Below are 14,075 nucleotides of genomic sequence, written 5' to 3' on the forward strand. Positions count from 1 at the left end.
TTCTCAACCAACTTCAAGCCCAACCAAAGAAATCAGTTAAAACACACCTCACAGACTCTTGGGACACATGGTCTCATGCACCTATGTGATGACACTTTGCCAGACTTCACCTACACTCATGAAAGAGTGGTTGAAATCAGTGTATTTACTCACCAGACACCACATGGGCATAATGGTCAGTCCCACAAGTAGTCCTCATGGTGGAAAGGCCTTCTGCAGGTGTGCAATGGAGTATCTATCTCTGCCCCTCTACCTACCAAGACACTAGTGACAGACACCTCCTCTCAGGGATGGCAGGCTCATCTACATCACCTTCCATTTCAGGGCTTATGGTTCTCTCAGGAAGTCTGTCTCCACATAAATGTTCTAGAGCTCAAAGCCATCCACCTGGCCTGCAAGGAATTTCTACCACTTTTCTAGGGATCCATAATCCAAGTATTCACAGACAACACCACAGCCAAGCATGATGTCACAGACCAGAGGGAGCAATATCATCTCTGCTCTGCCAGGAGGCCTTGTGGCTCTGGAATTGGTGCATTCTGAATAAAATCATGCCTGTGTCTCTGCACCCTCCTGGCCTTCTAAACACCTTGGCAGATCAGCTCAGCAGACAGTTCGCAGACAATCATGAGTGGGCTATCAAAGACTGAGTCCTACAGAATATTTTTTTTGCAAGTGGGGATTCCCAGATTCAACCTGTTTGACTAGAACAACAACTGCCAAACATTCTATTCCAGTGGGTCTCAGCCCAGGCTTCCTGACAGATGCCTTCCTCTTCCTCAAAACTGATGAATGCCTTTCCGCTAATCCCCATGATACCAAGGCTTCTGAGGAAACCAAGGCAAGATGCAGAACTGATGATTATGATAGTCCCAGCATGGGCCAGGCAGTTCTGTTCTCTCTCACCACAGGGCCCCCCCCCACCGCCTTACTTGCCCTCAACTGTGTTACATCTGACAGTCTAAATGCTGTCTGGATGATGTCCACTGAAAGAAACCATTCAGCTGAAGTTAAGAACATTCTGCTCCAAGCAGGAAAACCCCACACAGACAGATTTTTAAAGCTAAATGGAAGAGGTTTGCTATTTGGGCATCTCAGCACCAGCTGTCTCCCTTGACAGTACCCATTTCAGCAATACTGAACTGTCTGCTAGTCCACAAGCAATCTGGATTTTGTATCAGCTCCACAGGGGCCCATCTAAAAGCAATATCTGCACACCACTCTCCTATTCAGGCCCACAGTCTATTTTTCCCTCTCTACCATGGCTAGATTCCTTAAGGGCCTTATTTATGTTTTCCCACAGTTTGGGAGCCCCACCCCACTTGGAACATCAATATAGTATTGGCAGAGTTGATGGGTTCTCCCTTTAAGCCCTTCGCAAACTGTTCTCTATACTACTGATCCATGAAGGCTGCCTTTTTAGTGGCCATTACATCACCTTGAAGGGTAGGGAGATTCAGGCCCTCATGGTTGGTTCCCCCTACATAGTGTTTCAGAAGGACAGGGTCACTGTCAGGCCTCATCCCAAGTTCCTGCCTACAGCTGTTCCATGTAAATTTGAGGGAAGATAAACTTCACACACAGGACATAGTAAGGGCACTGTCCTTTTACACTGACAGGAAAAACATATTCAGGAACACGCCTAAACGGTGGCCTTTGCCGTGAGGGCTAAGGGTCTGGCAATGACCTCACAGAGACAATTTAAGTGGGTCTCCAACCGTATAAGGACATGTTAAGAATTGGCCAGGTTAGATCCACCTAGCCACATCGAGCTCATTCCACTCAAGTTCAGGCAGCTTCTACTGCCTGTTTGGAGAATGTCCCTATTTCTGAAACCCGTAGATCAGCTGCATGGAGCTCAGTCCACTTACTCATAACATCCTACTCTTTGGTAGAAGCTTCAGATTGGATGCCTGCTTTGGTAAAGTGGTCCTGCAGTCACTGGTTAAGTAGAATTTATACTCCTACTATCCACTTCCAAGAAAACAGACAGCCACTTTATTAGTCATCATGAGTGGAATTTATGCAGAATATCACTCTAAGAAGAAAGAACACTTACCTTACAGTAACTGTGGTTCTTCGAGATGTGTTGTCCACATGCGTTGCATGACCTTTTCTCCCACTCCATTACTACACAGTCCTAGTCATCTCAGATTCTGTGTTGGCAAAGGAATGGAGGGACAATTGGGACTGCACTACCCTTTATTCAAGAGGAAGGGGCAAAGGCATCTAGGACATAGGCACAGTTCCAGTGGACACTGCTAGCAAAAGAATCTCATCTCGCACACATGGGATGCTTGTGAACAGACAGTGGGATCCATGTAGATAACACATCTCAAAGAACCACAGAAACTGGCACAGGAGGTAATTTCCCCATTCTTTATATATGAAAGAATAGCTTTTGCTTGAAAACTGTCCCATTTTCACTTGAAATTTGGTCCTATTTTTTAAAAATTGTATATTTAGCAAACTCTTTTGTGAAAATGAGCCTATTTTCTAGTTCATAAAGAAATGTGAAAAGCCTTGTATTTTTCATGTCTACATTGCAGTTGAGATCATGCTTTTCAGAATGGGTAAACAGACTCCTGCTAGCTTCAGCAGAGTCAGTGTGCTAAAAATAACCATGTAGCCGAGGGTACACAGGTAGCACAGGTGATGCTTAAGCAGACCTACTACGTGTTTATCTATCTGCACTGGGAAGCATGCTCCCAGATGCAGTGTAGACATAACCTATGTCTATATTTTATCTGTCCATATCAGTACTTTTATGGCTCCCATCACTGTGGTTTCTGAGCAGCTCACAAGCACTGAGGAGTTTATCTTTAATGTGAATGTGAGGTAGGGAAGTATTATTATCCTCATTTTACAGATGAAAAACTGAAACAAATTAAGTGACTTGCCCAAGGTCACAGGAAGTCTGTGGCAGAGACAGGAACTGAACTCTGGTCTTCTCAGTCCTACTGCCTTAAACACAAAATAATCCTTCCTCTCTGATAACCTACATAATATATTCAAACAAGTTTATGTTTGTCTGTACTGAACTTCAGAGTACTTGTCTGGCAAATTCTGAACTGTGATCAATTGGGATTTTACAGCAAACTCTTTGTCTTCTTTATCTATTCTGATTGCCAAACTGGCAGATAAAGTCAAAATAAGTTTAAAGGAAACCTGAAAGACTCTATTTGCCTGTGTGATCTTTAAATCAGATGATACTCTCCCTGTGGCATACATGCAGTAAAAGGATCAAGCGAATAAGAAAGAATCTATTTGCAGATTTGTGGATCACAGGAATAAACATATGGAAAATGGCGTGCAGAGTCCTTGCTTTTACAAACTGGATTCATCCATTTCTCCTGATTATTCACAGTGACCATTTCCCATCTCCCATAAATGGGGCATCTTGAATGGGCAAGCCTTTGTTTGGCCTTTAATATACTTAGGCTTAAGTGGCTCATAACCCCAATAAACTTCAGATAAGCTTCAGAATTCTGCAGTCTTTAACTAAACTTAACTTCCAGATCATTTGAGTGCCACCCCTCATAATTTAAAACACACATTCTTTATTCTGTATTATGGTCTCAATTTATGTGAATATTCATACTCATAGCCTCAGTTATTATTATGTAAAAACCATGCACTATAATTGAACATAATTTTATTTGCATTCCGGCATCTAAATTCAGTTACACTGTAGAAGGTACTTAAGCCCAATTTACTGAATTCCCCCAAGGCAGTTCCCTCTACTATAAGGGTGCAGAATCTTCATTTCAAGTGAGAATTTTGACAAGTTTAATAACACAGTTTAATAATAATAATGCAAGCTGTGTGCTGTACCATATTACTATTCCACCAAAACGACCAGGTATGACCCGAACCGATCACCAGTGACTACAGGACTCGGAGTGAGGGTAAAGGAGTCAGGGGTGCAAGTTGGGTTCTTGTCCAGCCTCCCAGTTGAGGGTAAGGGCCAAGGCAGGGATACGTGCATCCTCTAGATTAATGCATGGCTGGACAGATGGTGTCAATGGGAGGGTTTTGGTTTCCTCTACCATGGGATGCTATTCTGGGAAGGAGGTCTACTGGGAAGAGATGGGGTTCACCTGACCAAGAAACAGAAGAGTCACCAGCCTATTGAGCCTTTAAACTATGTTCAAAAGGGGCAGGTGAAATAAAAAAGTGACCTTAACAAAGGACTAGATGTTGGGGAGGACATGGAAAATTACAGAGGGGCCACAGAACCAACAAGAGGGAAAGCAATAAGGGAATCTGCTCAACCTCTGAGATCTCAATATACAAATGCAAGGAGTATGGGAATAAACTGGAAGATTACAGTGTATTGTATTAGTACATAAGATAAATTATGACATTTGGCATCACAGATACTTGGTGGAATTAATCTTATGACTGCAGTACTGGTATTCCTGCCAGGAAGGACAGGAAGGAGTAGGTGCTGCATTATACATCAAATTACATTACATTCTATTGAGGTCCAGAAGGAGAAGAAAGGCAGACCAGTTGAAAGTCACTAAAAGTAAGGGGAAAAAACCTGGAGTGACATCATGGTAAAGGTCTACTATAGATTATCAAACTAGAAGGACTAGGTAAATGAGCCATTTCTAGAACAAATAACAGAAATATCCAAAACATAACCCCCAGTAGCAGTGGGGGGACCTTACCCAGGCATTTGTTGGAAAAGTAATATGGCAAAACACAAAATGTCCAATAAGTTATTGGAATGTATTGGTGCCAACTTTTTGTTTCAGAAAGTGGAGGAAGTAACCAGGGGACAGTCATTTTAGACTAGATTCTGACCAACAGGGTGCAACTGCTTGTGAATCTAAAGGTGGAAGGCAATTTGGGTGAAACTGAACATGAAATGATAGATTTCATGATTCTAAGGAAAGGAAGGAATGAGAGCAGCAGAATAAGGACAATGGACTTCAAAAAATCAGGCTTTAAAACACTCTGAGAACTGGTATGTAAAGTCCCAAGGCAGAAAATTTAAGGGCTAAAGGAGTTCAGGAGAGCTGGAAGACTGTCATGGTAGGGTTGCCAACCCTCCAGGATTGTCCTGGGGTCTTACAGCAGGGCACGGCAGGGTCCCCTTGGTTCCTGCCTCTGCTAGATCCACGAAGTCACTCTGAGACACTGGGGTTAGTAACCACTGGTGAAGTTTATTCATAGGCTTGTTCCAACCACCATTTTACCATGTACATTTGGCCCATCACTGTCTGCAGGCAGGCGGGAGGAAGGGAGGGGTTACCTCCCTGCTTCCACTCCCTACTTTTTCCACTTTCTTTCAACTCCTCCCTTAGCTTTCTTCCCCTTTTATACAGCCCTAGGCTAATTGGGTGGCAGCTGTCTCTTTCCCCCCTATTAGGGCCAGGTTCTCTCTGGCCAGCTCTAATGTATTCCCCTAAATGGGAGCTGGCATGACAGAGGGATGAATCAGCAACCCTTTGCCCAGCACCCTGTCATACGACTCCAGGAATTAAAGATTATTTTGTGTGACGAAACCTGCCGGAATACCTCCAACCAAAATTGGAAACCCTATCTCAAGAAGACAATATTAAAGGCACAACTGCATACTATCCCAATGTGAAGGAAATACAGGAAGAACAGTAAGAAAACAATATGTTGCCATCATTAATGACCTGGAAATCAAAAAGGAATCCCACAAAATGTGGAAATATGGATACATTGCTAAGGAGGAGTACAAAAGAATAGCATAAGCATATAGAGATAAAATCAGAAAGGCTAAGGCACAAAGTGAGTTACACCAAGCAATGGATATAAGGCAATAAGAATGGGGTCTATTAATATATTAGGAGCAAGAGAAAGATGAAAGAAAATGTAGGTTCTCTCCTTAGCAGGGAAGGAGAGCCAATAACGGATGACATCAAGAAGACAGCGGTCTTTACTGCCTATTTTGCTTCTGTCTTCTCTAAAATAGTTCATGGTGACCAGATACTCAACAACATTAACATTAACATCGAGGGGGAATGAATGTAAGACAAAATAGGCAAAGAACAAGTTAAAGAATATTTAGACAAGTTAGGTCTATTCAAGTCAGCAGAGTTTGATGAAATTCATCTTTGGATACATAAGGGACTAGCTGAAGCAATCTCAGAACCGTTAGCAATTATCTTTGAGAACTCTTGGAGGATGGGTGACGTCCCAGAGGACTGGAGAAGGGCAAACATAGTCCCTATATTTAAAAAGGGGAATAAAGACTTGGGGAATTATAGACCAGTCAGCCTAACTTTGATACCTGGAAAGATACTGGAACAAATTATTAAAACTATCAGTTTGTAAGCACCTAGAAGATAATGGGGTTATAAGGAATAGCCAGCATGGATTTGTCCAGAACAAATCACGCCAAACCAAATTTCTTTCCTTCTCTGACAGGGTAAGTGGCCTAGTGGATAGGGGGGAGCAGTAGATGTGATTAATCTTTATGTTAGTAAGGTTTTTGATACTATCCTACATGACATTTTCATGCTCAAACTAGGAAAATGTGGTCGAGATAAAATTACTATGAGGTGGGTTCACAACTGTACTTAAAGAGTAGTTATCAATGGTTCACTGTCAAACTGGGAGGGTGTATCTAGTGGCGCCCCACAGGGGTCAGTCCTGGGTCCTGTACTATTCAGTGTTTTCAGTAACGACTTGGATAATGGAGTGGAGACTATGCTTATAACATCTGCAGATTACACCAAGATGGGAGGGCTTTGGAGGATGGGATTAGAATTCAAAATGACTTTGCAAAATTACAGAATTCGTCTGAAATCGACAAAATGAAATTCAATAAAAACAAGTGCAATGTACTACATTTAGAAAGGAAAAGTCAAATGCACAACTACAAAATGGGGAATAGTTGGTACTGGTACTGCTTAAAAGGATCTGGGGTTATAATGGATTACAAATTGGGTATGTATCAATAGTGTGATGCAGCTGTAAACAAGGTTAATATCATTCTGGGTTGTAGTGACAGGGCAGTCTGCTCTTCAAGGGTTGCCCCGAGTACTCGTCAGTCCACCCCATCACCTGACATGACTCTTTTGAGTTGAAATGTCTGAATATAGATGCAAGATACCTGGGAGTTATCAGGAGAAAGGAAGCAGTTCCAGGAGTAAGTAGGATTTGGGAGGAAACCCTGGTACTGCTTCTTTAAGGGATCGGAGCTCAGAGAAGTTGGGGCAAAGCTTTCTTCTCTATCAAGAAGGGCACCAGCATAAATGCAGTCTCCTCCCTCATAGCTGGGCAGATGCCTGTAGACACCACAGGGAGTATGACAGCTCCTGAAGGGCCCTGTGTCAGCAGAAAGAAGACAGCAGCCGGAGAAGGTCTGCCTGCTGAACTCTCCTAGGCTGAACCCCCACAACCAGCTGAAGGACTGATCGTGAAAAGGGCCAGCTGCAGGAGAAGTTGCCTGAGGCTCTACAGCTATAAAGTTTAACTCCAGCTCCAAGCAAGAGAAATAGAGAGCTCCTATCCTAAGGAGAGGGACAGAGGGATTGTCCAAAGTACAACCCAGCTCTGGAAGAAGATCTGGGACAGGGGAGAAAACTGACCAGGACTCTTACATGGATCCAGAGTGGGCATGAACTTGTACAGCTAAATAAGTGAGTTACCTTCTTTAGAATAAACAAACTGCAAGTCCAGATACTGCAAAGAGGCACTGGACTAACCTGATCTGGGTGATTGTCTGAAAAGACCCAAAGGACACTAAGTGCAGCATGCCTGCAGGGCCACAACGGGGCACAAGGGGGTGTGTTCGAGAGAGATGCCCTATGACAGCTATTCTAACAGGAGTGTTTCATGTAAGTCATGGGAAGTAATTGTCCTGCTCTACTTGACACTGGTGAGGCCTCCAGCTGGAGTACTGTGTCCAATTCTGGGTACCACACTTTAGGAAAGATGTGGATAAATTGGAGAGTCCAGAGGAGAGCAACAAAAATGCTAAAAGGTTTAGGAAAACCTGACCTGTCTTGAGAAAGGAAGATTGGGGCGGGGGGGGGGGGGGGGGCTGGTAGTCTCCAAATATCTTAAGGGCTGTTATAAAGAGGACTGAGATCAATTGTTCTCCACATCCACTGAAAGTAGGACAAAAAGTAATGGGCTTAATCTGTAGCAAGGCAGATTTAGGTTAGATATTAGGAAAAACATTCCAGCTAAAAGGGTAGCTTCTGGAATAGGTTTCAAGGAAGGCTGTGGAATCCCCATCATGTGGGGATTAGAGGTTTTTAAGAACTCATTAGAGGTTTTTAAGAACCCATTGGACAAACACCTGTCATGGATGCTCTAGAGTTACTGGGTCCTGCCTCAGCTCAGGGAGCTGGACTTGATGACTTCTCCAAGACCCTTCCATCCCTACATTTCTATGATTCTATGATCTGAAGTTAATTAACAGCAATATTTATTCTGGAGTCAGGCATATTGGTATTGTAATAAATACTCAGTTTTATATGTCCCAGAACAATCATTGGGTTTGCAAAAAACAAATGTGTCCAACAGTCAATAGATCAAAAGTCTTTAGTGCACAGTGTTTTATGACTACTCAAATATTAATTTGAACAGGCTGCACACAGTGAAACTAACTTACCATAGGTGTCAGGGAATATGGGACACGGTATCAACAATTCCTGTTAAAGAGCCACTCTAGAGATCTCCTTCTATATTTTCTGATTTGTTCCAAAATATAGGAATTTATTGTGCCAAAAATTTTCTGGATTACTGATAATTAAACTCATAGGTGTGTTCTGCTTTAGAAAAATAGTACCAACTGTACTTACACATTTGAAAATTGCACTCAATAAAGCATTAGGAATGAGAGCTATGTGACTAACCGAAGTTTCAGCCTACTAGCAATTCCAAAAAATGGGTGCAAAAATCTTTTCAGGTTGAACAAATTGGTTTGTTCAACCCAAAATGAAATATTTCAATTACATTTTGAGCTCTTTTTACATTTTAAAAAATAAAATTGACGGAAACTTCAAAATGAAAAGTCATTTCAAATTTTAGAAATTGAAACTTTTGTTCACAAATGTCTAAATGAAATGTTGCAACTCTTTTGGAATTTTGGGTTTTTTCCCCCCTTCAACTTAAACAATTTGGCAAAACTGACACAAACTCATGAAACGTTTCGGTATCACTACATTTTCATTCTTCGCCAAAGCATGTTTCAAACTAAAACTTTCCCCCAGTTTATTTGGAATGTACAGTAAGTGTGACACTGGCAGACCAAGTGTCAGCTCATGCCAAAGCCCCAAGCCAATTCACTTGTGCATTAGTATAGATGAAAGTGAGTGTTAAATGTATCAGAGTGTATTTGGTGTTTAAAGTTAATGAAAACTAATGGAATGTTACTTGCATTGTTTTACTTATATGTATCCTCTCATAATGTAATAGCAAACATTTACAATGTAATTAAATAACCCATCAAAGGAGAAAGCAGCTTGTAGGATGCAATGAAGAACTCTAACAGAAAAAAGCGAATTGCAAAGCAAATGCTCATAGTGAGTGATGATTGGAGGTCAAAGACTCAAAATGAATTCCTCACTCTCTGTCATCAAAGGAAAAGCCTATATAGGTATTGACTCTGTCAGCTTGTTTTCTGTGAGAAGCTATAAATATGGATTCAATGAAAGATCCTTCGTCTCCGGCCTGTTTGGACTCTTACAGGAAAGTATGCCAGATGCAAAGCGGAGATCCCCAGAGACAATCTAGGTATCCTGAAAAGACTTTTGGGAAACTGACAGTTTATTACATCACTGTTGCCATTTAAATTTACACACTGTGACTCACCTGTGCATATATTTTACCTGCTTTAAGGTTTCAATAACTCATTTCCTTTTCCTAGCTAATAAAGCTTTAGTTAGTTTACTATATCCCCCCAAGCAGTTGCCTTAGCAATGTGAGCACAGACCAAATCTGAGGGGGGAAGGATTTGTTGTTGTTCTCTTTGTTTGTTCCCTCTCTGGACAGAGGGAGAAGCCAAGCAGGTACAAAATCTCCTGAAAATATACCTGGAATAATCCATATAAAACCACCGAAATTGTAAGTAGGGCAAGGAAATGTGTTAGGTTATCTTTTGTTTTGGCTTGTGAATTTTCCTATGCTACAGAGGTAGTTTTATTCCTGTTTTTGTAACTGTGAAGCTGAGCCCAGAGGGGAATCCTCTGTGTTTTAAATCTCTTTATTACCTTGTAAAGTTACCTTCCATCCTGATTTTGCAGGTGTGATTCTTTTACTTTTTTCTTTATAAATAAAGTTCCTTTTTTAAAAAAGAACCTGATTGATTTCAGTGTCCTGAAGACAAAGGGTCTGGTCTGTGCTCACATTGCTAAGGCAATTGCTTGGGGGGACAGGGATTCCAAGTGACCCTTCCCTGAATTTTTGTGTAAACCACTTGGTGGTGGTAGCAATACCATCCAAGGACAAGGAAAGGAATTTGTGCCCTGGGGAAGTTTTAACCTAAGCTGGTGGAATATAAGCTTAGGGGGTCTTTCATGTGGGTCCCCACATCTGTACCCCAGAGTTCAGAGTGGGGGAGGGGGGAACCCTGACAACATGGCTGAACTGAAAAGCAATTCAGAATAAGTAAAATGTTCACGAACAATTTTCCTCATTTCTCACTCCCTCTGTTCATCACTGTCATATGATGCAGTAGGCTGGCCATTCTTTCAGTAAAGAAGAAACTGCTTTGAGCACATTTTTTGTATAATAAATAAATTGAACAATTAAATGCATGTTGTAATTATACAGGACTTCCCATAGAAGAATCCCAGTGTTAAATTATTTAAGTAGCAGAACAGCACTGTGTGAGGTTAGCTACTATTAGTATCCCCAGTTTACAGACAGGGAAACTAGAGCCCAGACAGTTTAACAGGGACATTAAGTGGCTTGTCCAAGATCAGACATGATAGCAGCAGATCCAAAAAATAGAATCCATGACAGCTGTGACTCTTAGTCATGTACCTTAACAATCAAATCACACAGTGAATCACCTTCACATTTATTTCCACGTCAGTTACTTGAACATATACATAACCTTAGATTAAGTCTTAACTGCCTACGATTCTGAAGCTCTGATCAAGTGTAACTGTTGTTTGGCTTTGCATTTTAGTCTGTCCTCATGCTCTGGTTGTAAGAAGGGACATGAAAGTATTTATACACCTTTTTTCACAAGTGTCTCGTTATCTGGAGAACTGCAAAGTAGGTCACGTTTCAATATTTTATTTCTTGTAGGATTGTTAGTAAAGGTATGAATATGCACGGAGGGCTTCTCTGTCTGACCAAGGAAATGCAACTTTTAGAATCATTGGGACTGTCTTTATTAAATATTTAAATAAGTAAATTTTCAGAATGTCAGTGTAAATGGACAGAATATATCTCAACATCCTCAACAGAATGTAAAGGCCCTCAGTTAGCTCAAATCTCATGCTCTTCTTGGGTAAAGGAAAATTCTAATAAATCATAAACCACAATATAAGCTTCCTCCCTCAACTTGGTTCTCCCTCAGTTTTTCTCTCCGGAACCAACTCTGTTCTAGACCCTTAGTACTCTCTGTTCAATGGGACGCTCACCTTCCCTGTATCCTGGGTTCAAGTGACAAAGCACACCTACCACACAAGTCAGATGAATTTTTGCAGCTTTCTACAGGGTTCTATCACCTCTGAAAATATGGGTTGACAGAACATTGCTGTGACAATCTTCTGGTAAAATCTTGTGACTTAGACACTTTGGAATATTTTACCATAAATTTCATGTTCTTTAATAAGGCTTAACATTTGGTTCAGGTTTCCCTTCTGAAAGGTAGATGCAACAATCAAAATAATAAAGCGAAGAGTTTCTTGGGAAGGAGCAAGAAGATAAAAATGTAATTATGGAAATGGAAAACCTTAAGCAGTAGGGGGAGAATACATGGAGAAAGGAAGGAGGAACCAGGTATGTTGAATTATTTAATAATAATAGATTACCAGCATTCATAATTCAAAGACAGAACAAAAATACTTGGACATGGATGTCGGAAATATAGAACACTGGTTAGATTTTTTAAATATGTAAACAATAGAAAAGCTACCAATACCTGATACACCTTCATGATATTAACTGTTCCCTCTCCATTCTGGTCTGGGGATCCTTGATTCTGCAGAAGATTTCTCACCGTCTCCTCCATCCTGGAGAATGAAAATACAAAAACATTTTAAAGGTCAAAAATCTCTGTATGTGGATAAGACATGTAGTCTTAGGGTCATTTAAAGAACAAAATACATAATTCTACTGGCTACTAGCAAATTAATATTCATAGGATATCCTGGGCTTGGAACTTTCTTCGCTTCTATACATAAGCCTATGATTAACACATTTAAAGCACTTCTTTACCTTTTACACGTATAGGGTAGTGAGAGCTTCTTTTTTATCTGCGCTACAAAGGGAGTTTAACAAACATCAGACAACACATGCAGCTAGCAGGCATCTTCTTGATGTCAGTGTTGTAGCAGCAGCAGAATGATAAAATTAATGCCATTTAAAAAAACCATTCATAATTTTCCAGAAAAGTGTAATACCACAACTTCTTTTGAGTACCATTGCATTTCTAATCAGTTGTGTATAATGTGGACAGTTCATCCCCAAAGAAAATTCCTGGCTTGACTCCTTTATTCCCCAGGTATGTTCCAGGATAATTGAAATAAAATGTCTTATAATTTTCCCACTCCATGTATGTTTGGTTTGTATTCAAAGAAAACATTACAACTAGAACTCTGTGAAAATGTGTCTAAAATTTACAACTGTGATGATAACGACTCGCCTTCTGAAGGATTGAGAAAGTGGGCATACCTTATTGCTCTGTTTTTCCCCCTCTTCACTTCAGTCCAGTACAATCTGTGGCCACCAAATTAAAAATTGAATGTTAATGCAGTAGCAGTGGGAGCAGGATCCTTTACGGTCCTGCTGCAAAAAGGGGTTGAGGTGAGCTGTCACTCATAAAATACCACCAATGTAGTGAAGAGATCAAGATGTAGGAGTGGGGAGCAAACTAGTTGACCTCGAAGGCTTTTGAGGTGTTTGGAATAAAGTAACAGCCAACTTGATTTCCAGCTTCCTCCTGGCACTGAGGGTCGATGATGGGCTGCGCTGCAGCAGGAGTGCCTGAAGAAATTCTAGCCAACTCAACCAGAATGTGGAGAGGCTAATTCAGACACAATTCTGTGAATGGGTCCATTATGTGCTCCCTCCTAGCACAGCAATGCTAGCTAGTGTGGAGGGAGGTAAGAGTGCAAAGACTGGGATCATGGCTCATTCTTCTATAGAGGCACAAGTGCACTGCCTGGTAACCTTTTCCCCACTTACATCCCATGCAGGGCTGGCCACAATCTGGCACTGTAACATCATGAGAGTTTAGTCAATCTCAGCTCAGACATTAAAAAAGAAAGAATGTTTGTGCTATTACGCTGGTAGGTATTAATGGCTGCCATCAAGCATGCCTTTGATCGATCTGCAATCACAGAGCTTGTTAAAGCTGATGGGCATGCTAGCTACTCTTAATTCAGGCTGAATGGAAGAAGCAATTTGGCTCCTTTATTGAGTAAGATAGCCTTAGATAATGGAAGCCACTGTCCAAGGCACTAGGCCACATGCAGGGCTAATCAAAAATCAAGCCATATGGGTAAATGGGTTCCATGGGGACTGATTGCTAGTGCAGGGGCTAGGGCTTTGATTGGTTGAAGCTGTGTTTGTCCAGGTGTGTCAGAAGCAGAAACAACCAGAGAGCCAGAGAAGCTGTCATGAGAGTGACCTTGATAGGGAGTAGACAGAGCTCATTGGAGTACAAGACTGGCTAGAAAAGCAGGCTTGGAGATTGTGAGTAAGGAAACCACCTGCTACTGTTTGTTCCTACTAAGTTCACAGAAACAGGACGTTGTGAACCTTCTTTGTAAATAAAGAGGACTGCACCAAAGAAATACCTGATTCTCTTAATCAATTTTTACTCCTAATGGAAACAACCCAGTAAGGCCCCAAATGTTAGCTATCCACACCGGACAAGGGGCAACGGTACCATCCTTACATAA

General features: G+C 41.3%; 1 protein-coding gene across 11 annotated transcripts in view; it reads right to left on the bottom strand.

Annotated features, from left to right (window-relative positions):
- Nucleotides 1-14,075, bottom strand: part of NCKAP5 (NCK associated protein 5) — a 587,437-nt gene that overhangs the window by 181,908 nt on the left and 391,454 nt on the right. For all 11 annotated transcript variants that reach the window (XM_074967251.1, XM_074967249.1, XM_074967241.1 and 8 more), the window contains one exon: nucleotides 12,092-12,182. In XM_074967251.1, coding sequence (XP_074823352.1) covers nucleotides 12,092-12,182 — 91 coding nt within the window. The remainder of the gene's footprint in view (nucleotides 1-12,091; nucleotides 12,183-14,075) is intronic.

The sequence above is a fragment of the Natator depressus genome, chromosome 11 (genome assembly GCF_965152275.1).
Source record: "Natator depressus isolate rNatDep1 chromosome 11, rNatDep2.hap1, whole genome shotgun sequence".
In the NCBI taxonomy this organism is placed as follows: domain Eukaryota; kingdom Metazoa; phylum Chordata; order Testudines; family Cheloniidae; genus Natator; species Natator depressus.